Source organism: Pseudorasbora parva, chromosome 11 (assembly GCF_024679245.1).
Source record: "Pseudorasbora parva isolate DD20220531a chromosome 11, ASM2467924v1, whole genome shotgun sequence".
In the NCBI taxonomy this organism is placed as follows: Eukaryota; Metazoa; Chordata; class Actinopteri; order Cypriniformes; family Gobionidae; genus Pseudorasbora; species Pseudorasbora parva.
The window spans coordinates 33,734,631-33,759,505 of NC_090182.1; the positions used below are offsets into that span (position 1 = coordinate 33,734,631).

Genomic DNA, 24,875 nt, shown 5'->3' on the forward strand with positions numbered 1-24,875 from the left:
GGAGGACATCTGAGTTTCGTGAGTCCAGTGGCGCCTACACGGTCAGCCCCACCAACGATCCCGAGCCCATGCAGGTGGGTAGAGCTCGGCTTTCCCGGGAGGAGAGAGAGCGTCGCAGAGCGGGGGGTCTCTGTCTCTACTGTGGCGCGGCGGGGCATTTCCTCAACCAGTGTCCAGTAAAAGATCGAGCCCGGCAGTAGTAAGGAGGTTACTGTCGGGTGGAGCTGCGTTGGAGAAAGCCTCGTCTGCGACTCTCCTTCCGGGAAGATTGCAGTGGGCAGCCAGTTTTCACATCTGCCAAGCCCTCATGGATTCTGGAGCAGAGGGTAATTTTATCGATCAGACTCTGGCACAACGTCTCAGGATTCCCGTCACCCCCCTTTCCAGTACCATTTCTGTTCACGCCCTCAATGGCCAGACTTTACCCACCATCACCCACATCACTGAAAACATTACACTCACCATTTCTGGGAACCACACAGAGACTATCACATTCCTCCTCACTGACACTCTTCATGCACCTGTTGTCCTCGGTCATCCCTGGTTACAGAAACACAATCCCAGGGTTGACTGGGGACATAATACTATCACATCCTGGAGTAATCAGTGTTATGCCTCTTGTCTTGTGTCTGCTCATTCGTGTATGTCTAGTTTTGTGTTGCAGGAGGAGACGGTGGATTTATCTAACATGCCTAAGGAGTACCTCGACCTGAAGGAGGTGTTCAGTAAGTCCCGGGCTGCTTCTCTTCCTCCTCATCGTCCCTATGACTGTGCTATAGATCTACTTCCAGGCAAGTCTCCGCCTAAGGGCAAGTTATATTCACTTTCTACTCCTGAAAGGGAGGCCATGGAGAAATACATTTCTGATTCTCTAGCTTCCAAGTTCATCCGTCCTTCCTCTTCTCCAGCGGAGGCGGGGTTCTTTTTCGTGGGTAAGAAGGATGGTTCTCTGCGACCTTGCATTGACTACCGGGGGCTGAATAACATCACGGTAAAGAATACTTATCCTTTGCCGTTGATGTCTTCAGCCTTCGAGAGGTTACAGGGCGCATCCATATTCACGAAATTGGATTTACGCAATGCCTATCATTTGGTGCGCATCAGGAAAGGGGATGAATGGAAGACTGCTTTTAACACCCCCAGGGGGCACTTTGAATATTTGGTCATGCCCTTCGGGCTGTCCAACTCTCCCGCAGTCTTCCAGACACTGGTCAATGACGTGCTGGGAGACATGGTAGATCAGTTTCTTTATGTTTACCTGGATGACATACTGATTTTTTCTTCTTCTCTCCAGGAACATGTCCAGCACGTCAGACTAGTGTTACAGAGGTTGCTAGAGAATGGGATTTTTGTCAAGGCGGAGAAATGCGCGTTTCATGCAGTCTTGTACCATTTTTAGGTTACATCATCTCGTCCGAGGGAATGCGCATGGATCCCGATAAGGTTAGGGCTGTGATAGATTGGCCAAGTCCAGATTCCCGTAAGGCCCTACAGAGGTTTCTGGGGTTCGCCAATTTTTATCGGCGTTTTATTCGCAACTTCAGCCAGCTAGCCGCGCCTCTGACTGCCTTGACCTCCACCCGAACGGCGTTCAGGTGGTCGGTTGCAGCCGAGACTGCATTTACCAACCTGAAGAGCCGCTTTGTTTCGGCTCCCATTTTAGTGACCCCTGATCCATCACGCCAGTTTGTGGTGGAGGTCGACGTGTCAGAGGTGGGGGTAGGAGCGGTTCTATCCCAGCGCTCTTCCTCGGATGATAAGATGCACCCTTGCGTGTTTTTTTTCTCATCGCTTGTCACCAGCCGAACGCAATTATGACATTGGTAATAGAGAGCTGTTGGCAGTCAAACTGGCATTGGAGGAGTGGCGTCATTGGCTAGAGGGGTCGGGGGTTCCTTTTATCGTTTGGACCGACCATAAGAATCTGGAATACATCAGATCTGCTAAGAGACTCAACTCCAGGCAGGCTCGGTGGTCCCTTTTTTTCGGACGTTTTGACTTTTCTCTTTCGTACCGCCCGGGTTCCAAAAACATCAAACCCGATGCTTTGTCGCGCGTTTTTGACCGCTCCGAACGCCCGTCTACTCCCGAGTGCATTTTACCTGAGAGACTTAGAGTCTCCACACTCGTATGGGAGGTCGAATCGAAGGTCAGGACGGCCTTAGAAGGGGTAACACCTCCGCACGGTGGACCAACGAACCGATTATTCGTTCCGGAGGGAGTTCGGTCCGACGTTGTTCCAATGTCGCTTGTCATCCAGGAGTTAATAGAACCAAATTTTTGGTTAAGCAACGATTCTGGTGGCCCGGTATGGCTCGTGACATCCGAGATTTTGTTTTGGCCTGTTCAGTCTGTGCCATGGGGAAGACATCTAACCGCCCTCCCGATGGGCTCCTTCAACCGCTGTCTGTCCCTTCGAGACCCTGGTCCCATATCGCTCTAGATTTTATCACCGCCCTCCCGCCCTCCCAGGGCAAGTCGGTTGTTTTTACCGTCGTGGACCGATTCTCGAAGATGGTACATTTTGTTCCCCTGCCCAAATTACCTTCAGCCAAGGAGACAGCGGTAGCTGTCGTCGATCACGTCTTTCATTTAAATGGCCTTCCGATGGACGTGGTCTCCGACAGGGGACCCCAGTTCGTGTCCAAATTTTGGCGAGAATTTTGTAAATTATTAGGGGCGACGGTTAGTTTGTCTTCAGGGTTTCATCCTCAGAGCAATGGCCAGACAGAGCGGGCCAACCAGGACCTTGAGAGAGGGTTACGATGTTTGGCCTCCAGAAATCCTTCCTCCTGGAGTCAACTCATCTCATGGATTGAGTACGCACATAATTCATTACCAGTGTCAGGTACGGGCCTTTCGCCTTTTGAATGTAGTTTAGGGTACCAGCCACCTATCTTTCCCAGTCTGGAATCCGAGGTCGCGGTCCCCTCCGCGCATGCCTTCGTCCAGAGGTGTCGAGACACTTGGAGTAGAGCCCGTGAGACTCTGCTCCGGGTGGGTAGACGCACCAAGGCCCAAGCCGATCGCCACCGGTCTAAGCCTCCCGTCTACGTCGTGGGTCAAAAAGTGTGGCTTTCTTCTAAGAACATTCCTCTCCGCTCCGTGAGTAATAAGCTAGCCCCTAAATTCATTGGCCCGTTTACTGTCACCAAGATTCTTAGCCCGGTGACAGTCCGCCTCAAACTACCTCCCGCGTACGGGAGAATTCACCCCGTGTATCATGTTTCCAAATTAAAGCCTGTTTTTCATGCTCCTATTAATCCGCCTACCCCGGTTTTGCACCTGACCTTCGCCGCAGTTCGCCTGCCTGTGCCCTGGAGCCTGTCTCTTTGCTACTTTTGCCTGTTATTTGAGTCTTGTTTATTGTTGACGCTTGCCGTCCTGTGGAACAATAAACTTGTTTTTGATTCCCTATTGGATCCTCTCTGTCTCTCATTACAGCCGTGACATCATCCTTGAACTACTGGTGAAATTTACGGAGTCTATTGATATGCATAGAAATGTCAAGTGCATAGATACCAGGGTCAGAAAAAATAGTTCAAGAAATCATGTTTGAACTTCCGAAGGAACACCGTAGAGTCATAAGTCTGTTTATACTTTTTAAGTTTGAAGACTCCTTGGCCAAAAATATAGTCAAAATGTCACACTTGAACTACTGATGAATCTATTACCATGTATAGAAAGTTCAAGTTCATAGACTCTTTGGCAAAAAATAAGTTCAAAAGTTCATCCTTGAACTACTGGTGAAATATACGGAGTCTATTGATATGCATAGACATTTCAAGTTCATAGATACCAGGGTCAGAAAAAATAGTTCAAGAAATCATGTTTGAACTTCTGAAGAATCACCTTAGAGTCATAAGTCTGTTTATACATTTTAATTTTGAAGAATCCTTGGCCAAAAATGTATTCAAAATTTCACACTTGAACTATGATTAATCTATTACTATGTATAGAAAGTTCAAGTTTTATAGACTCTTTGGCAAAAAATAAGTTAAAAAGTTTATCCTTGAACTACTGATGAAACATTAGGAGTCATTGGTATCTATTGGACTCAATTGGTATACGGTTCAAGTTCATACTCTTTGGCAAAAAATAAGTTCAAAAGTTCATCCATGAACAACTGATGAAATATACAGAGTTTTGGTATGCATAGAAATGTCAAGTTCATAGATACCAGGGTCAGAAAAAATAGTTCAAGAAATCATGTTTGAACTTCTGAAGAAACACCGTAGAGTCATAAGTCTGTTTATACATTTTTAGTCTGTCTCCTTGGCCAAAAATATAGTCAAAATTTCACACTTGAACTACTGATGAATCTATTACTATGTATAGAAAGTTCAAGTTCATAGACTCTTTGGCAAAAAATAAGTTCAAAAGTTCATCCTTGAACTACTGGTGAACTTTACGGAGTCTATTGATATGCATAGACATTTCAAGTTCATAGATACCAGGGTCAGAAAAAATTGTTCAAGAAATCATGTTTGAACTTCTGAAAAATCACCTTAGAGTCATAAGTCTGTTTATACATTTTAAGTTTGAAGAATCCTTGGCCAAAAATGTATTCAAAATTTCACGGTAACACTTTACTTGAAGGGGTGTGCATAAGACTGACATGACACCTTCATAATCATGACATGACACATCTATGAGTTTTTATGCATGTTTATAACAACTGTCATTAAGTGTCATTCGCTTAATTATGTCATTTTTAATGCAATGATGACATTTCAGAGTTGTCTTTGTTATGACAACTTGACATAAACCAATACATCATAACCTGTCAGTGTCTTTGTCATGACAACTTGACATTACCAAGACAACATAACCAGTCATAAACAGACATGAAATGACATAGCAGATTAATTATCAAATTTAAGAAACTACTTAGCTTTTTGGGTTTACATTACATTAGTTGCTAGGCAACGTGGGGGAGAGGACGCTGGCGTTGTCTGTTCGCCGCTTCTCCACCCACAAATCATGTTAACTTCACTATTAAATTTAGATTTTATTTTATTTTCTTATGTTTGTGACTAGTCTAAAGGGGGTCGCACACCGGACGCGGAGCTCGGCGGCGCGCCACGTCTTTAAAATTCGAACACATTGTTTTCAATGAGTGTACGCACACCGGTGGCGGCATTCGGCGCCTGTCCGCGGCGACTCAGGAAGTTGTTCTAAATCCTGCCGCGCCACAGAGCGCCATTTCAAGGCTTTATATTAAAAGTTCCCTCAAATCGTTAAGGTATACTGATTTCACCCTTTGCTACAAGACACATTTGTTTTACATTATGAGTTCAACAGCTTGAATAAAGTCTAAACATATTTTGGGGAAATGTATAATAAACGTAGCCTTTTAAAATATTTTATTTGCCTCTGTTGTGCCATTTTTCCATACAATAACCCCAGTGATGCGAAATAATAAAGCACAGGCAAATGTACCGTTTGCCTCTCGTGGTTACGTTCAGTCTTGTGCTGCCTGCCACCTACTGGATTTACCAGGTTATACACATTGCAGGTAATTTCAATAGCGTAGGCCTAGTAGTGATCACAATGGATGACGAAAAACTGATCAATGAAGTAGAGAAATACCCTGAAATATTTGCTACAAACCACAGATTCTTCAAAGGCAACATAAGAAAGTCAGCAGCGTGGAGGAAGATCGCCGAAGTTATCGGATTTTCAGGTAAGATTCTCTAATTTTTAGCTTAACGTAACTTTACGACCTGAGGTAAAATGTTCAGTGTATGACGTTAGCAACGTCTGTATTTAATTGTACAGTACAAGTGTAAAATAACGTATAGTACAGACATTATCTCAATTTTATAATGGTCTTAAAAATAACACTTTTGTTGACCACAAACGGACAACCTGCCTCAGAAACACAGTCAGGAATATGATTATAACTTAATTGAAGACAACGAAACAAGTAACGTTATAGCTTACACAAAAAACGTGTAGCCTTTTTGTTTTATTTAAACAAACAAATAGTATGAATAGCTTTAAGAAATATTGAAATTACTTTATAATAATACTAATAACTGATGAGTACAATCTAATAGGAACACTATGCTAATCAGAGACTAAATTGAGCAGGCATACATTAAGATATAATATTTACATTACTCTAAAAGATATCACTTTTAAGTGATCTATTCTAAAAAATCAATTGAATGTAATAAATAAATAAATAAATAAATAAATAAACACCATGGTGACCATTAAACCATTTCATACTGCCAAGTTACATGTCCCTCAGCGTTAAAATACGAGCAGAATTTGTCTCGAACTGTGTAGGCCTCCCTTGCACCACGATGTCCACCAGCAGTGGAGATGCTATCCATCGATCCAGTAGTTGGAGCACTGGTATTCAGCCACCTCTCTACTTCCACTGGCTTGAGTAGAAAGTTGTGCAGGATGCAGGCTGACAAAATAAGGCTGTTTATTTTGTCAGGGTGCATGTTGATCCTGCCATGCGGGATCCTCCAGCGAGATGACAATATTCCGAAGGCATCTTCCACCACATTGCGCGCTCGTGACAATCTGTAGTTGAAAATGCGTTGTTGAGTTGACAATTCCCGTCCAGGGTAAGGCCGCATCAAGTAGGTTTTCAACGGGAATGCTGCATCTCCGACAATGGTGAATGGCATGTTCCCCAGATGTTCTGCTCCTGGCACATGCATATCATCTGGCACCTCCAACTTCTTTGCATCCAGTGCCTGTCCTATGGCCGAGCCAGCAAAGACACCTCCATCGCTCGACCGTCCATACTCTCCAATATGAACTAGTCGGAAGTGATATTCAGAATCAACCACAGCCAATAAAACTACTGAGAATGTTTTTTTTATAATTAAAAAAAAGACTGCCCGAATGTGGTGGTGCAACGAGGAGGATGTGCTTCCCATCTATTGCTCCTATACAGTTAGGGAAATTCCACCTAGTTGCAAATTTTGAGGCAATATTCCTCCACTCCTGCTCAGTTGGCCTTGAAAGGTGTGTCTCCATCATCCGCCTGTTAATTGCAGCACATGTGTCTTTGATGGATTTAGCCACTGTGCTCTCGCCCAATCGATAGTTGAAGGCAATTGTTCTAACTGAATTTCCTGTGGCCAGATGTCTGTAAAACATAAGCATTGATATAAATATTCATTTTCCCTCTTCACAGAAAATGAGTGTAGAACAAGATGGAAGGCACTTCTAGACAACTACATCAAATGGAAGAAAAGACAGCAATTGCCAAGTGGCTCTGGAGCAATGCGTCAACAGGAGTGGAAATACGCTGCCGCAATTTCTTTCCTGAATATTTTCTTACAAAATAGAAGGTAGATTTTACAGTAATATACTGCTAATTAAATGTCTTTAACATACAAGGCAAATGACTAAAGTATGACGAAGTAGGGTTTTAACTGTAAAAAATTATGAAACTAAACTGTGCATGCTCTAATTTGTCTCTCTGTCTTTTTCTCAGTACAATCAGTAATGTTGACTTTGAAAACCATGTGGATGGGTCAAACCATGAAGGTGATCTAGACACACAAATGAGTGCAGAAGAGGAAAGCCCAGTACAGGAGACAGCAGGGACTAGAAGTGAAGAAGTTTCAGAATGGCCCCAGAGACCCAGGAAAAAAAAAAGAGATAACCCGAAAAGTCCAAACACAGAAATTAATGAAAAGCTTATGGATTTTTTAGTATCACCAACAGTGCCACCAAAACAACACGATGAAACTGAACTTTTCCTTTTAAGTTTAGCACCTCAAATGAGGTCCTTGGGGAAAAGGGAGCAGACAAGAACGAAAATAGAGATGCTACGCATCTTGGATGACATGGATGCGCAGAGTCAAGCAAATCATGGGCTTAGCTACCACACAGGACCACCAGTTTTTGGTAGCTGGAATGCTCCAAATTAAAGTATTTGCGGCACCCTCAACTTTCTCAACAGACCATATGTATTAAGTTAACTAAGATCTAATGTTTATGTATTTTTTTGTTCATCTGTCTGTCTGTCTGTCTGTTTGTTTGTTTGTTTGTTTGTTTGTTTGTTTGCTTGCTTGATTGTTAACCTACTTCTGTTTTATGTTAGATTACTTACTGTTTTTTTTTTTCTTACTCTAGTATGAAATGTTTGGGCCCACCCTTAATAAAATGTATGTAAAGGCTGGCTAAATTGGTCAGCAATTCTTATTAGTAAGAGTATCATTACTGTTATATCTATAGTTCATTACTGTAATATCTATAAATGGCTCACAATAAAATCTATTTAATGAAATCTTGAAATAATATCTTCATTCTTTAAACGGTATAACATTATTACAGAGTAGATGAGATAGGCAAATAGTTTATATACAGAAAATTACTTACCTCAAAGTTACTGCAAGTTTTTCCTTTGGCCCAATTGGTGTCCGGTAATTTATAGACATCCCTGTGATGTCAGGTCCAATAACTGACAAAAGATCCTCCATCTGCTCTGCACTCATTCTGAAGTACTGCAGGTGCTTTTCTGGGCTTAATTGCAGCTCCTGAACAAGATGGTGGTAAGCACCAAATTGTTTCCTTTTTTCATTTAGAGGGTGTACCCAAATTCGATTGCCTCTATTTTTGATTCTTCGACGTAAAAGTAGCAGTGCAGCAGTTTTTTTGTTGTCCATCAGTATTTGATCTATTTAAGAAGGACATGAAAAACAGGGCATTCAAAACCGGTAACACTTTAGTATAATGGTCCTTAGTTAACATTAGTTAATGTATTAACATGAACTAACCATGACCAATACATTTGTTACTGTATTTGTTCATCTTTGTTAATATAAGTTAATACAAATACTGTTCATGGTTAACTATTGTAGTTACCTTATGTTAACTAATGACCATTATCCTAAAGTTAGCCAAAAAATGTATTAGTAGTTAGCCTAATACATAAACTATAATAACTTTATTGTAAAATGTTACCCAAATAACTTGTTTATTTAACGTTTTCATGTGGACTAGCAATAATATGCTACTATGTAACACAGTTGTCTAGACAACCGATACAACAAAACAATAGCAGACGTAATGTGATTTTCATTAATGAACCTTCAACAGTGAGCTATTACACACTAAAAATTAAAAAACTAAATAATAAATAAATAATAAACAAAGTAAGAACTCACCCATTGTGCAGCTCTTCTTCAGAAGTCGATTCAAAATCGAGCTCGCGCGTATAGAATGTGCACGTCCGGTGTGCGATACCTGAGACGCGGCGCCGCTTACATTAACGTTACAGGTTTTATTGAACTAAATACATTGCAATCGGCCAAAACGAATACGCAGTTTACTTTTCTAAACAAAAGCGCTCCAAGTCCGTGTTTCTCACACTGTTCGTGTGAATCGCGGCGCAGTTCTGCACAAACACACAAAATACCGGCAGTTCAATGGGGGACGCGCATCTCTTAAAGGGGCCGCGCTATATTCCTCCTCCAGGTATGGTGTGGTTCTGGTGCGCTCCCAGGTCCGCATGACAGCTTTCACATTACCAACTTTTCATAAGAACTGTGCCCTGTTCTGAACTAAACTGCCAGTATAAAAACTCAGAAACTCAGAAGACAACAATCTTCAAGATACAGTAAAGCTCCCATGTATAACGGATTGGCACCTCAAAATAATATGTGTGTGTGTGTGATGGGTAGGTAGGGGTAGGGGTATTTGTGTGTCTGTGTCTGTGTCTGTGTGTGATGGGTAGGTTTAGGGGTAGGGGCATTGTGTGTGTTTGTTTGTGTGTGTGTAATGGGTAGGTTTAGGGGCAGTGTAAGGGGATAGAATGTACAGTTTGTACAGTATAAAAAACATTATGCCTATGGAGAGTCCCCACAAAGATAGTGAACCAGGTGTGTGTGTGTGTGTGTGTGTGTGTGTGTGTGTGTGTGTGTGTGTGTGTGTGTGTGTGTGTGGTCAACAGATATCTCCTTGTTATTTCAGATGATGAGAGAAATGAGAACTTCTGACCAGCCTTGTTGACAGAAAGTCAGGCTAGGGAATTTAAAAACAAGCATCCTTGGTTAGAGTGGAGGCTGGAAGGACAGTAAGTTAGGTAGATAACAGCTGATAAAACCTGTGTTTCAGGTACCATTTTCATATAACATTTGATGCTAAATGTAGCTCTTAAAGGTATAGATCACCCAAAAATGTAAATTGTGTTATAATTTCCTCACCCCCTAATTTGTTCCAAAACTGTGTGAGTTTCTTTCTTCTGTTTAATGCAAAAGATGATATTTTGAGAAATGTTGGTAAACAGACAGTTGGCAGCATGCATTGACTTTCATAGTCTATATTTGTTCCTACTGTGGAAGCCACTGGGTGCTGCCAACTGTCTGATTACCAATAGTTATCCTTAAATGTTATATGAATATGTCACCTGGAGCACAGGCTTTTGCTTAAAATGAGCTAAATAATCTGCCAAAGGGGGAAGAAAAATAGTCTTAATTCAAACAGAAAACAAGATTATTTTTCTTACCCCAATGGTTATTTCTTATTATCTTATTTTAAGCAAAAACTCTTAATTTTGTGTATTTTTTTCCATAAACAAGACAATCATTTTTACTTGTCTAGTAAATGTTTCTTAATGTAAGAATTTTTAAGGGTGGGGGTGGGGGGTGGGGGGGATCACAGTATACTCACTACAAAAATCTAGACTACACCACTGCCCTTAACAGTCAGAGCTACAATTGGGACTATTGCTAATTGCTGGCAGCCACTGAGAGGACATTGTTTGCCGTTTTGTCACCGCTTCTCTTCTGTTTTTGTTTGAATTTGTGGTTGGTTTTGGTTTGAAGGACATTTGATGTTGCTCGCTGCGGCTGCTCTCTCTTCTGGGTGTCAGCTGCTCACTGGTGGTCCCCCTCGGGCTTGAACTGCATGGTGGCTGAAGTTTGCACCAGGCTAGCGTCATCAGCGTCCGGCATGATGTTGAGATGTAATTTTTACTTGTTATTCATGTATTGTTATTTTTTCCCTTTGTTGCACTTTGAGATTCTTCAGAATGAAAAGTGCGTTATAAATAAAATCTATTATTATTATTATTATTATTATTATTATTATTATTATTAAACTGTCATGTGGTTGGTTTTGACGTTGGCTGTCATTAGGCTATTATAATGTCATGATTTTTTTATAAATTTAATTTGTCATTTACATGTCATTAAGTGTCAATACTCTGTCAAATTATTTTATAACATTGTCATGAATATATTTCTTGACCTAAACTACAGTGGTACAAGTTGAATTTGTCATTAACATGTCATTAAGTGTCAATACTGTGTCAAATTATTTCATAACATTGTCATGAATATATTCCTTGACCTAAACTACAGTGGTACAAGTTGAATTTGTCATTAACATGTCAATACTCTGTCAAATTATTTTATAACTGTGTCATGAATATTTAGCTTGACCTGAAATATGGCATCATAGAGGAAATCGTACAGAGTCATTAAAAACTATTAATATAACTCAAAATGATAGAGTGGCATAGACATATACACCTATATAATGATGTCTATGGTGGCACCACTGGTTATGTGTACGCTGTAACAGTTGTTGGCAGAGCCTCAGTCAGGTTAGTTTGTTTAGGTGTTTAATGTCAATTTAGTTTGCAGTAAGTAAAAACAATTCACAACAACGTTATTTTGGGTTTAATATACTTTATTTAAACTTTCGCTCACTCTTTAACAAATAGTTTGAGTTTATTCTTACCATTTCTTTGTTTGTCTGTTTGTTATGGCGGAGTCCCGTGTGCTGGTGCACCGTCAAAAGGGGTTCAGGCGGAAAAGTTGGCTCTATATATAATGTTTCGGCCTAGGATCTAGTCGCAACCATTCCTTGTTCAGCCCGGGGTGGGGCTCTAAAGACTATTCCTCTTATTTGTATACATCGGAAGATAATTTATAAAGTGAAGTCATTTGACAAAGTGTTGTGTGTATATGATGTTGATATATATATATATATATATATATATATATATATATATATATATATATATATATATATATATATATATATATATATATATATATATATGTTTATTTTGTGTAATGGCCATTATTTGTGAACGTGTTTTCCCCTTTTTGCGTTAATTGGAGCTGGTCACCTGTGTATAAATTCATGCCTTGTGTTTGTAAGAGTCAGTTCTGTGAGAGGGCAGGTCTTAAAAATGAAATGATTGATTTTATTTCTCGAACTCCTTTTAATATTTTTAAGACATTTGAAATTGTCTATTATCTTACCTTCTGTTGAAGCTGGTGGAGGAAACTTAAAAAATAAAATAAAACATTATGAACTGAAAAATATTAATGATGCTGTTATTAAAAAATTATTTGACAGCGTATTAACACCTAATTACATTTTAATGACAAATTAAACTTGTGCCACTGAAAAAAATGTATGACATTATAATGGCCTCAGTCAACATCAAAACAAACCACATGACAGTTTAAGGTTAACCCTATAAGCTAAGTAAGTTTCTTAAATTTGATAATCTGTTATGTCATGTTTATGACAGGTTATGTTGTCTTGGTAATGTCAAGTTGTCATGACAAAGACACTGACAGGTTATGATGTATTGGTTTATGTCAAGTTGTCATAACAAAGACAACTCCGAAATGTCATCATTGCAATACAAATGACATAATTAAGCGAATGACACTAAATTACAGTTGTCATAAACATGCATAAAAACTCCTTCATATTCATGACACGTGTTATGTCATGATTATGAAGGTGTCATGTCAGTCTTATGCACACCCCTTCAAGTAAAGTGTTACCTGTTAGGGAATGAAGTCGTATGTCTTTTGGACAAATAATCCAAAAAATTCTAATAATTAGGGCATGTTGTATTCCAGATTAAAACATAATATTTATGTCACAGGGTAAGCCTGCGACTAGTCATGGACTACACACACACATACACATGCACGTAATGCACACACACCGGCCTCATGTATTATCAGTCTGTTAGCTGACTTACATTCATGTATGCATGGAACTGTGGAATATTTGATGTAACTGTGTGTTGTAAACTGTTGGTATGATGTCCTGTGTGTAGTGTTACCTGAGAAATGTGAATTAGCAATCAAGTGCAGATGATAGCATAATAAAACTGTTTTCTCATATAGAAATAAATCACCACCACAAGTATTTGCTTTACATCGTTTATTGAATACAGTGTGAGAGATACAGATGATACTTACCAGATTTGAGTAGTCGTTGGCCAAACCTGTTTAATTTGACAGCCAATCCATTTATAGTTGTTTGTCCTCCATCTTGTGCCGTCATTGGAGAGTCAATTCTCAGGTGTAGGAGAGAAAGGCTTCTCAAGTTATTTGTTTTCTTTCAATATGTATTTTTATGTATATTTGCAGATATGATTTCTTGTTTGCATCTTTATTTGTATTAATTATTCTTGTTATTGTTTTGTTATTTTTGATTATGTATTCCTGTGATGTCTGTGCAACATGTCACCTTCCAAAATGGTAGGTTCCAAAGTAGGAGGAGTCAGGCCTATAAAATGACTCCAGAAAGTTAGTTGGGCAGTTCAGAGATAGGAGGTGTGGAGAGGTCTAGGCAGACCATGGACAGTCTGAGTCTACAACTGGAGACTCTTAAGAGACTGTGAGAGAGTCTCTGGGAATGCGCTGCTTATGTAGTGCAGTTTGCACACTCAGGTCAGGTTGTTTCCACCACTATATATTGTTTGGTGCAGTTTATATTTTGTTGCATCTAAGTTTTGTTTTCTTTTGTTGTTGTTTTTTCTCCCACCTGAGTGTCTGTCACCCTGTGCCACAATAAAAACCACTTAACCCTGACCAACTGTTTCCTCTGTCCATTGGAGTCTCCAACCGCTCAAGGCGTTCATAACAATTGGTGTCAGAAGTAAAGCTTCGCAACGTTTGGGGCAGGCAGTAAAGGAAACCTAACAGTTGGTGTCTAACAGCGGTTAAAGTGACAGTACCCTTAAAATGCCACCAAAGACCAGGGGTCAGGTGACTACAGATGTGGGAACAGAAGAGGATCAAGGTGCAGTTAGTGGTACCCAAAGCTCAGCGCAGAAAGGTATTAGAGCTTGCCCATTCGATTCCCTGGTCAGGTCACATGGGATTTATGAGGACCTTGATGAGAATTTCCAAACGGTTTTATTGGCCCGGTATGTACACCGAAGTGAAAGAGTATTGCAAGACTTGTGCTGAGTGTCAGTTAGCAGTTGGTAGAACACCTGCAAAGGCACCTCTTATTCCAATACCTGTAGTGGATACACCTTTTGAGAGGATAGGGGTTGACATTGTTGGACCTGTGGAGAGAAGCCAGAAAGGGAACCGGTTTATTTTGGTAGTTTGTGATTATGCAACCAGATACCCAGAGGCCTACCCTTTGAGAGAGGTTACTGCAAAACAGATTGCAGCTGCACTTTTAAACTTCTTCTCACACGTAGGCATCCCTAAAGTAGTGTTGACTGACCAAGGCCCCAATTTTATGAGTCGAACCCTAAAACAGGTCTATCAGCTACTGGGCATTAAGAGAGTTCGTACTACTCCATATCACCCCCAGACTGATGGTCTGGTAGAAAGATTTAATCAGACTTTAAAAGGCATGTTGAAGAAGTTTGTGTCTGAAAATGGAAAAGACTGGGACAAATGGCTGCCTTACCTTTTGTTTGCTTATCGTGAAGTTCCTCAAGCTTCCACCGGGTTCTCTCCTTTTGAATTGCTGTTTGCTCACCAGATACGCGGTCCATTGGATGTTTTGAGAGACAGTTGGGAAGCCAGTGACAAGCCTACTAAGCAGAACATTCTCTCATACATCCTCAAAATGAGAGAGAAGTTGCAGCAAGCATCCACCCAGGCACGAGAGAGCGTGCAAGAGTCACAAGTGAAGCAGAAGACATGGTATGACCAGAAGGCCAGGTCCCGAACTTTCCAAGCAGGAGAGCAAGTTTTATTGTTACTTCCAACATCAGAGAACAAACTGTTGGCCAAATGGCAAGGTCCGTACCAAGTGAGAAAGAAAGTTGGTCTGGTAACGTATGAAATTGAAATGCCATCTAGAAATAAACCTTTACAAATCTTTCACGTCAATATGTTGAAGAAGTGGCACAGTCCATCTGCACAGCTAGAACCAGTAAGAGCGGAGGTGAAAGAGCTCTTGGTGAGGGCAGTACAGGAAGAAGATGAAGTAGAGGAGCAATACATGCCTGTTCATGAAAGTGAGTACCCTTTAAATCTTCAGCATTTGACAGCCGAACAAAGAATTCAGCTGAAAAAGTGTATACCTGAGCAACTGTTCCAGGATATACCTGGGAAGACAGACTTGGTACAGCATCACATTTATTTGAAGGATGTGAAACCAATCCGACAAGCAGTGTACAGAGTTCCAGAAAGGCTGTTGTCCACCATGAAGCAAGAGCTGGAAATGATGCAGAAACTGGAGGTGATAGAACCATCAGTCAGTGAGTGGAACAGCCCCATTGTGCTTGTGCCCAAGAAAGATGGGTCCCTCAGATTCTGTTTGGACTTCAGAAAACTCAACTCGGTGAGCAAATTTGATCCTTACCCTATGCCCAGAGTAGACGATTTAATTGAAAAGCTTGGCAGTGCACAGTACCTTACAACTCTTGATCTGTGCAAAGGCTACTGGCAAGTGCCCTTAAGTCCAGACAGTAAAGAGTTTACAGCATTCAAGACTCCATTTGGGCACTATCAATTCCGCATGCTTCCTTTCGGGCTTCATGGGGCTCCTGCGACTTTTCAGAGGATGATCGATCAAATCCTTAGGGGAACTGAGAGGTACGCAGCAGCATATTTGGATGACATTATTATTTACAGTAGGACATGGCAGGGTCATCTAATGCATCTCAAGGAGGTGTTAACGCGAATAAAGAATGCTGGTCTTACTATTCGCTCAGACAAGTGCACGATAGCTAAGGAAGAGACCTGCTATCTTGGTCATGTGCTGGGGCATGGAGTCATACGCCCTCAGGTTGGGAAGGTTGAGGTCGTTAAACAGGCTGAGCGGCCTGTAACTAAGAAGCAGGTGAGGTCTTTCCTTGGCCTGGTGGGATGGTATAGACGCTTTATCCCGAACTTTTCTGAGAAAGCCGTAGCCCTTACTGAACTCACGAAGAAGAACAAACCCAACAAGCTTAACTGGACTTCAGACTGTGAGCGTGCTTTCATGGACTTGAAGGATGCTTTATGCAAAGAGTCAGTGTTGCAGAGTCCAGAATTTGACAAAGTTTTTACAGTGCAGACTGATGCTTCACAGTTTGGCCTTGGGGCTGTGCTTTTGCAGGGAGAGCAAGGACATTTGAGAGCTATTGCTTTTATCAGCAGGAAACTCCTTCCACGAGAGACCCGGTATTCAACTGTAGAGAAGGAATGCCTGGCGGTCAAATGGGCCTTAGACTCTTTCAGGTACTACCTTATGGGTAGGAGGTTTAAATTAGAGACTGATCATCGGGCATTAGTTTGGCTTGGCCGAATGAAAGACACTAATGCCCGTATAACACGGTGGTTCCTGGCTCTACAGCCCTTCGACTTTGAGGTTGTGTATCGGGCTGGCTCTGAAAACTGCACCGCAGATTTCCTCTCCAGGACACCACGAGTGGTGTCTGAGGAAGGGGGAGGAAATGTCACAGGGTAAGCCTGCGACTAGTCATGGACTACACACACACATACACATGCACGTAATGCACACACACCGGCCTCATGTATTATCAGTCTGTTAGCTGACTTACATTCATGTATGCATGGAACTGTGGAATATTTGATGTAACTGTGTGTTGTAAACTGTTGGTATGATGTCCTGTGTGTAGTGTTACCTGAGAAATGTGAATTAGCAATCAAGTGCAGATGATAGCATAATAAAACTGTTTTCTCATATAGAAATAAATCACCACCACAAGTATTTGCTTTACATCGTTTATTGAATACAGTGTGAGAGATACAGATGATACTTACCAGATTTGAGTAGTCGTTGGCCAAACCTGTTTAATTTGACAGCCAATCCATTTATAGTTGTTTGTCCTCCATCTTGTGCCGTCATTGGAGAGTCAATTCTCAGGTGTAGGAGAGAAAGGCTTCTCAAGTTATTTGTTTTCTTTCAATATGTATTTTTATGTATATTTGCAGATATGATTTCTTGTTTGCATCTTTATTTGTATTAATTATTCTTGTTATTGTTTTGTTATTTTTGATTATGTATTCCTGTGATGTCTGTGCAACATGTCACCTTCCAAAATGGTAGGTTCCAAAGTAGGAGGAGTCAGGCCTATAAAATGACTCCAGAAAGTTAGTTGGGCAGTTCAGAGATAGGAGGTGTGGAGAGGTCTAGGCAGACCATGGACAGTCTGAGTCTACAACTGGAGACTCTTAAGAGACTGTGAGAGAGTCTCTGGGAATGCGCTGCTTATGTAGTGCAGTTTGCACACTCAGGTCAGGTTGTTTCCACCACTATATATTGTTTGGTGCAGTTTATATTTTGTTGCATCTAAGTTTTGTTTTCTTTTGTTGTTGTTTTTTTCTCCCACCTGAGTGTCTGTCACCCTGTGCCACAATAAAAACCACTTAACCCTGACCAACTGTTTCCTCTGTCCATTGGAGTCTCCAACCGCTCAAGGCGTTCATAACAATTTAAGTTTGAAAATAAATAGTCTATTAAGTATTAAGTATTTGGTACTAAGCCTGTAATGAACAACATTGAGATTACAAAAACGAATGGCTGTTTTAAAAACTCCTTAACTAGCGCGTTTGCTTTTGTTTGTGGGGTTTCCGGGGTAAGCACTGCATTCTGCAGTTCATCAGCGCCCTCTGCTGTCACTGAGCGCCACTTCATTCAGCCGTCTCCTTCACCCGTTCAGTCATGTGCAAACGCACGTTGGGCTTGTTTACATCTGAGCACGTCTCCTTCACTCGTTCATGTGCTTCTCATTTACATCTGAGCGTGTGTCCCTTTGACGCGGTGTTGAGCATTTATACGGTTGATAGGCAAAGTATTCTTGAGTGCATTATAAAAAAATTATAATTGTTAATAAATTATTATTTATGATATTTTGAAGTGCCCACGATAACAATATTGTGCATATTCATCATCGTGATATATCGCATTACCGAAAATCGGCACATGCCTACACTCACCTAAAGGATTATTAGAAACACCTGTTCAATTTCAAACTAATGCAATTATCTAATGCTAGAGGTCAGAGGAGAATGGGCCGACCGATTTAAGCTGATAGAACAGCAACTTTAACTGAAACAACCACTCGTTACAACCGAGGTATCCAGCAAAGCATTTGTGAAGCCACAATACGCACAACCTTGAGGTTAATGGGCTACAACAGCAGAAGACCCCACCAGGTACCACTCATCTTCACTACAAATAGAAAAAATGAGGCTACAATTTGCTTGAGATCACCAAAATTGTTGCAAAAGACTGGTCTGATGAGTCTCGATTTCTGTTGAGACATTCAGATAGTAGATTCAGAATTTGGCGTAAACAGAATGAGAACATGGATCCATCATGCCTTGTTACCACTGTGCAGGCTGGTGGTGGTGGTGTAATGGTGTGGGGAATTTTTTCTTGGCACACTTTAGGCCCCTTAGTGCCAATGGGGCATTGTTTAAATGCCATGGCCTACCTGAGCATTGTTTCTGACCATGTCTATACCTTTCTATAGCTATACCTGTTTACCACCATGTAGCCATCCTCTGATAACTACTTCCAGCCGGATAATGCACCATGTCACAAAGCTTGAATAATTTCCAATTGGTTTCTTGAACATGACAATGAGTTCACTGTACTAAAATGGTCCCCACAATCACCAGTTCTTAACCCAATAGAGCATCTTTGGGATGTGGTGGAATGGGAGCTTCGTGCCCTGGATGTGCATCACACAAATCTCCATTAACTGCTAGATGCTATCCTATCAATATGGGCCAACATTTCTAAAGAATAATTTTAGCACCTTGTTGAATCAATGCCCCATAGAATGGCCCCACTTTATATTAGGTGGCCTTAAGTACTATGTACTTACACCAAAACATAAGTACAATGTACTTACTGTGTTCAAATTGTATTGCAAAACACCTTTTATGATATTGAGGTGGATACGGGTAGGGTTAGGGACAGGTGTGGTGGTATGGGTGAGTTTAAGGGTAGGGTTAGGTGGAAGGGAAGTGCCAACTGTGTAATTACAAATGTAACTACAGAAATTAATTACAGAAGTAATTACATACAGGTATTTTTTAAAATGTAAGCAAAATGTATAAACATGTATATACACAATAAGTGCATTGTATCAAATGATCAATTACAATGTTAGTACATAGTAGTTAAGGCCACCTAATATAAAGTGGGTCCCATAGAATTAAGGCAGTTTTGATAGCGGGTCAAACACAGTATTAGTATAGTGTTCCTAATAATCCTTTAGGTGAATGTATATGGGTTGGGTGCTGAAGGTGCTTTCATAGCTTGAATGCAAATGTAGTCAGGGCTCTGAGGAAATTGCTTTGTTACTTTTGTTCTGTGTTACTTTTGCCCCGGTTTCGCCTACTTTACATTTGTAGCAAATTTAATGGATGAATTTATAAAATAAATATTCTTAGTTAAACAAACCTCTAAGGTTAAATAAAACACAAATAGATAAGTTATTTAATAAGTAGCCTTTTTAATATGAATTCATTAAATACAATATAGTCAACGATTGTTTACTCTCAAATTAGATAATGACTTCTACATCAAAATGCTTTAAACAATGTAGAATTATCTAAACACAGTCATTTCATGATGGAGTTAAACCAACTTCTTTTCGATGAGAAAGTCTTTGAGGTTTTTCATTTGCCAGATTCCAACAGAGAGGAGCATTGACGTCTGAATAATGGCCCACCACAAAACGTTTCCATTTGTTTCCTCGCTCATTTGGCGAAACTTCTCCTCACGTTCCTAGTTACAGTAAAAAAAAAAAAAAAAACATAAAAGATTGCATATAATCAGTAGGCTAAGTAGGCTACACCTTGGAAAACATTGACAGATGACACTGGTTCTTATTCCGATTCTGAAATGAATATGGTAATATTTTGTTGTCAGGCCATCCCGCTGCCTGTGTTTGCTTACCCTTTGGAAATTTTGCTGGCTGCTAATGTAACGCAACTGATCAATCAGATGTTGGAGGTTGTACTCCATTGCTCTCATTGTGTCCTTTGCCTTGGCAGCATTAGGATCAATTGTATGCTCGCCCATCTGGACATCTAAATGCACTTTCTGTGCATAAAAATAAAAGTAAAAGCCCCTAGCAGACATTTTAAGCAGATCAAATTCAACATTTAGGCCACATCATCTCAACTCACCAGACGATCACCAGCGAACACGGAAAACCTGGTGGAGTTGGATTGCATGCACACAAAATGTTGACCAGAAGCTTGGGATGTAAAGGTAAATTTTCCATATCTCCCAAAGCGTTTTAACAAGACCACCTGCATATAACAAGAATTGTTTCAGGTGGTCATGAATACCAGTCTGTATAATTTTCAGTTGTTGTTCAGTATACGAGGAATGTAATGATTCATACTGCATGGTTGGGGTCTCTCACAGTCACTGTCAAACCAAGGTGTGGAGTACTGCCCTTATTTTCATTCCAGTACTCTAGCAGAAAGACACCTGAAGGGAGAAGCCATTTGTTAGTGATACTGTAGCCCTTTCATTATTACAATTTTTGGTAACACTGTAGAATACTGTTCCGTCATTAATTAATGAAAATCACACATTGTACGTTAGCAAACCAATTAAGTATCACCTTGAGTGTTTCATTAATCCCGTTCAAAACAGTGTTTAATTATACAAACTGTTCTCTATTTGTCAGAAACAAATTATTGACTGAAAAATATGAACAAGACAAATGTATTAAATGTACAACAAACGGGGGTAAAATAAAGGTTAAATTAAACTTTTGATGTTTTTGTAAGGTTTTGGATAGTAATGACTCAAGTGCAGCATCCTTCTATAGGAAATACTAGTTATTTGGATCAGTATTCTGACGTGAAGATCATAACCCACAAGTAATTACTCAAGTGTTACCAAATCCATCAGCAGCCATTAATATCCAAAAACTTACAAAAACCTCAAAAGCTTACAATGACTTCAGTCATTACAACAGAGCTATGTTTTTCTCTTAGAATAATGATCTAAATAATTATTAGTTCCTTTAGTACTTTTAAAGGATGTAACACCTGATTCAGACTCATTACTAGTGGGTTACTATGACCTTCACTTTATAATGAATTATATATTACCGTATGCATTATTCATGTTAAAGGGATAGTTCGCCCAAAAATGAAAATGTGATGTATATCTGCTTAGCCCTAGGGCATCCAAGATGTAGGTGTATTTGTTTCTTCAGTAGAACACAAATGAAGATTTTTAACTCCAACCGTTGCTTGTATAATGCATGCCAATTGGGTGTTTTTCTATGAGAGGCACTATGAGAGTATAAAACACACATACAAATTGATATTAAAGGGGGGGTGAAATGCTGTTTCATGCATACTGAGCTTTTTACATTGTTAAAGACTTGGATTCCCATCCCAAACATTTCAAAAAGTTTCAAAAACTAAGTTGGATGTTTGATGGAGTATTCCTGTTTTAAAAATACTCCTTCCGGTTTCTCACAAGTTTCGGAGAGTTTTTTTCGAGTATGGGTCGGCTTGACATCGATAGAGCGGAAGGTCCTTGTATGGGCCGTACGGGCTCTTCTCCCGGAAGGGTGCACGTGCGCGTGACTGAGGCAAAAGAGCAAATGCACGCCCATAATCACTGCTCTCAAGGTGCAGATCCAGTCGTCTGTGCAACACTTCTGTCGCACCGCGCTTCACTTTATTCCTATGGGTGATGTCAAGCGACAGCACAGCACAGCATTCCGGGAAGGCAGCGCTGCATTTGAACGCAGAAATTACGGGAAGCGGCACAACATCACGCTACAGTCGCGTCGCAAAAGTGGGTCTCCACGGTCACTGCTGTCACAGGACTTCACGAAAACAGTTACCAAAGAAGTGTGTTTTTGATGGAGCGGTGACGATAAAGGTTCGGGGTCGTGCTTTAGAAGCAGGCGGTGAGTAAAACTGCTTCAAATGTCTATGCTGTTGGCTATCGTCGCATAAGTAAACATCAGTAAACAACACGATCGTGTATAACATTAGTTAATTTATCAATGGAGCATGCGATCTATGGTTTGTGTTTAAATACATTTGTTTAGCTGACCACTATAGGTGTCAGTTTGTTTATTGTAAAACCACCCAAACATAAACCTAGCGTTCTCACAAAGTGTGCTTCGTCATTCAAATGCGATAACGGTTACTCCATTGTTGTTCTATGTATAACGTTATACTAGTCTGAGGTGCAAAACCGCTTTGCTTGCTACTGCTAAGGTTTAGTCGCATACAATAGTCCATAAACCAAATTATGTCCTCATAAACTGCGAGTAAACCCACACAAATGTTGACAGGCCACTAAATACAGTACATACCACAGAGACGGACGTCCTGCTGTTTTTTGCTTCCCCTGTTCAATTTATTTCAGGCTCCGGATCTGATTCTGGATCATAAATTAGTTGAATCTGATTTAGGGTAGCGTTTTCTTCTCCACGCTTGAGGACGTCACCGCTTTGTGTGCGCTCGTCATTCTTTAGCTCCACCCACACGATACGCCTCCAGCCACTTTTTTTTTTTCCGGAAAGACTCGGTACAGCCTATCTTTCTTTTATAAATATAATAAAACTAAAGACTTTTCGGAGATATGAAGGATGCAATACTACTCTATAGGTACTCAAGATTGACATGAGATTGACTGAAACTGAGTGTTTAACCACCCCTTTAAACCCTGCGGTTCATGGGGTGTCTTAAGACACAAAATTATCAGTTTCTGCAAGAAATTAAACAGTATTTATGTTATTTTTTATCTCATAGCGGACAAATCTCAGATCGGTCGAATGAGGCAACCAGGCTTGTGCAAAATTCAGAATTTCAGAATTGGCCTCCATTCAATTCATAAATTGGAATTTTAATTGAACTGACTCCACCTCAGAGGAAGATGAATATGAATTGGAATGATCAATCAATTCCCTTCATATAGCGCTTTTACAATCACGATTGTGTCAAAGCAGCTTCACAGTGTCAAACAGGATAATATTGCAAAAAATTTAGATTTGGCTGTACAGTCGTTCTGGAGAAAACAGTGATGTTATCAGCTTATTTTAATTTATCATATAGCGACAATGTTGGCAGATCTGTATTATAGTTTATAGAATTAATTAAAACCTAATTCATACATTTTTTGTATAATTAGTTGAATAACTTTGATCATAATTTTAGTGTTCCCAAGTGAGCAAGCCAAGCCAAAGGCAACAGTGGCAAGGAACCAAAACTCCTTCAGGGCATGATGGAGAAAAATAAACCTTGGGAGAAACCAGACTCAGTCGGGGTACCAGTTCTCCTCTGGCCTATTAACACACCGTGTATGATTATTATTCTGGCAACCTTACAGATCAGAAATCATATTAGATATCGGAAAATTCAAAATTTCAGGGTATCACGGAAGAGACAGGTTTATTTAGGATGGTGCATCGATTACACAAGAGTATGAATACATGAAAGATCGGAATTATTGCGCCGGAGACAGGTTTTTTGAGAATGACGTGCCAGTGAGGCAAATTCAGAGGAGACACCAAATGACACGGTCTCAGTAGACACTCCAGGATGCGTTGTTCATGTCCAGGCGCAGGTCCACCATCCGATCCGGACATGGCCCGGATCCGGGATAAACCTCGGGATAAACAGAGAGACTAACATTAGCATAGATGCCACTCTTTCTATGATGTAACGAGTACATCAGGTGTTATGGGAAGTGTTCCCGGTTCCGGCTGACCTAGTTAATGCAGCCTAACAATCAGTCAATTGATTTGAATAATGAAAGTTAAAAATGTTCTATGTGTATGCCATAGTAAAGAGATGTTTTTTTAGTCTAAATTTAAACTGACTGAGTGTGTCTGCCTCCCGAACAATGCTAGGAAGACAGTTCCAGAGTTTAAGTGCTAAATACGAAAAGGATCGACCGCCTGCAGTTGATTTAGATATTCTAGGTATTATCAACTGGGCAGAGTTTTGAGACCGCAATAATGTGTTAAGAGCTTGCTTAAGTACTGGGGAGCTAAACCATTTAGTGCTTTGTAAGTAATAAGCAAGATTTTAAAATGTATGCGATGTTTAATAGAGAGCCAGTGCAGTGTTAACAGAACTGGACTAATATGTGACCCGTCACGGAAACCAGGGACACAAGTCAGCAGCTCTACTATTGAGAAAAATGAGAAAGAAGCTTTTTTTTTTTTTTTTTCAAATTATGTGATTTTCACTTTTTTGCAGAATCTGTTAGTTGAAATCACAAAGAAGCCTCTCCGTGTTTGAGATGGCATTAATTTTATATTTAAAAGCGTATATTTTGAGGTTGAAATCGTCTTGTTTGGTCTTTGTATTTCCATACTGGCCTTTGTTATTGCCCCGCCCTCCAAGGTACGGGTGGCTAATTATTTATGCAGCGCTCTGGCCGGCTGTAGAGATGATCCAAGCGTCGATGAAAGCGGCATAATAAGACTGGATAATACCCTAATCTACAACTGAGCAAAGATGAAGAAGAGGAAAAATGTATCAGACAGGCGTCAGACGAGTTGGACCATAAGAAATCAGAGGCTATATTGATAGTAACATTTGACAGGGATAAAGGCAGAGAAATTACTCAAATCTGCAACCGTGGCTATAGTGTAGGGGTAAGACGCATGTCATCAATCGCGTTGATGACATGCTCCCTCTGATTCC

The 24,875-nt window shown here is 40.4% G+C and overlaps 1 protein-coding gene and 2 long non-coding RNA genes across 3 annotated transcripts in view; 1 reads left to right on the forward strand and 2 right to left on the reverse strand.

The window, feature by feature from the left end:
- The window catches only part of LOC137093105 (uncharacterized), a 614,166-nt gene that overhangs the window by 582,107 nt on the left and 7,184 nt on the right, over positions 1-24,875 (forward strand). The window lies entirely within an intron of this gene.
- Positions 6,223-9,242, reverse strand: LOC137092367 (uncharacterized). The gene is made up of 3 exons (XR_010908246.1): positions 9,147-9,242; positions 8,359-8,656; positions 6,223-7,117 (listed from the first exon to the last, which is right to left on the reverse strand). It is a non-coding gene; the product is annotated as an uncharacterized lncRNA (long non-coding RNA).
- The window catches only part of si:ch211-255i20.3 (transmembrane emp24 domain-containing protein 11), a 74,858-nt gene continuing 69,647 nt past the window's right edge, over positions 19,665-24,875 (reverse strand). The window contains exons 2-5 of the mRNA XM_067457831.1: positions 20,585-20,673; positions 20,364-20,489; positions 20,131-20,277; positions 19,665-19,959 (exon numbers count right to left, since the gene is read on the reverse strand). Of these exons, the coding sequence (XP_067313932.1) occupies positions 19,810-19,959; positions 20,131-20,277; positions 20,364-20,489; positions 20,585-20,673 (512 nt within the window). The 3' untranslated portion in view covers positions 19,665-19,809. The remainder of the gene's footprint in view (positions 19,960-20,130; positions 20,278-20,363; positions 20,490-20,584; positions 20,674-24,875) is intronic.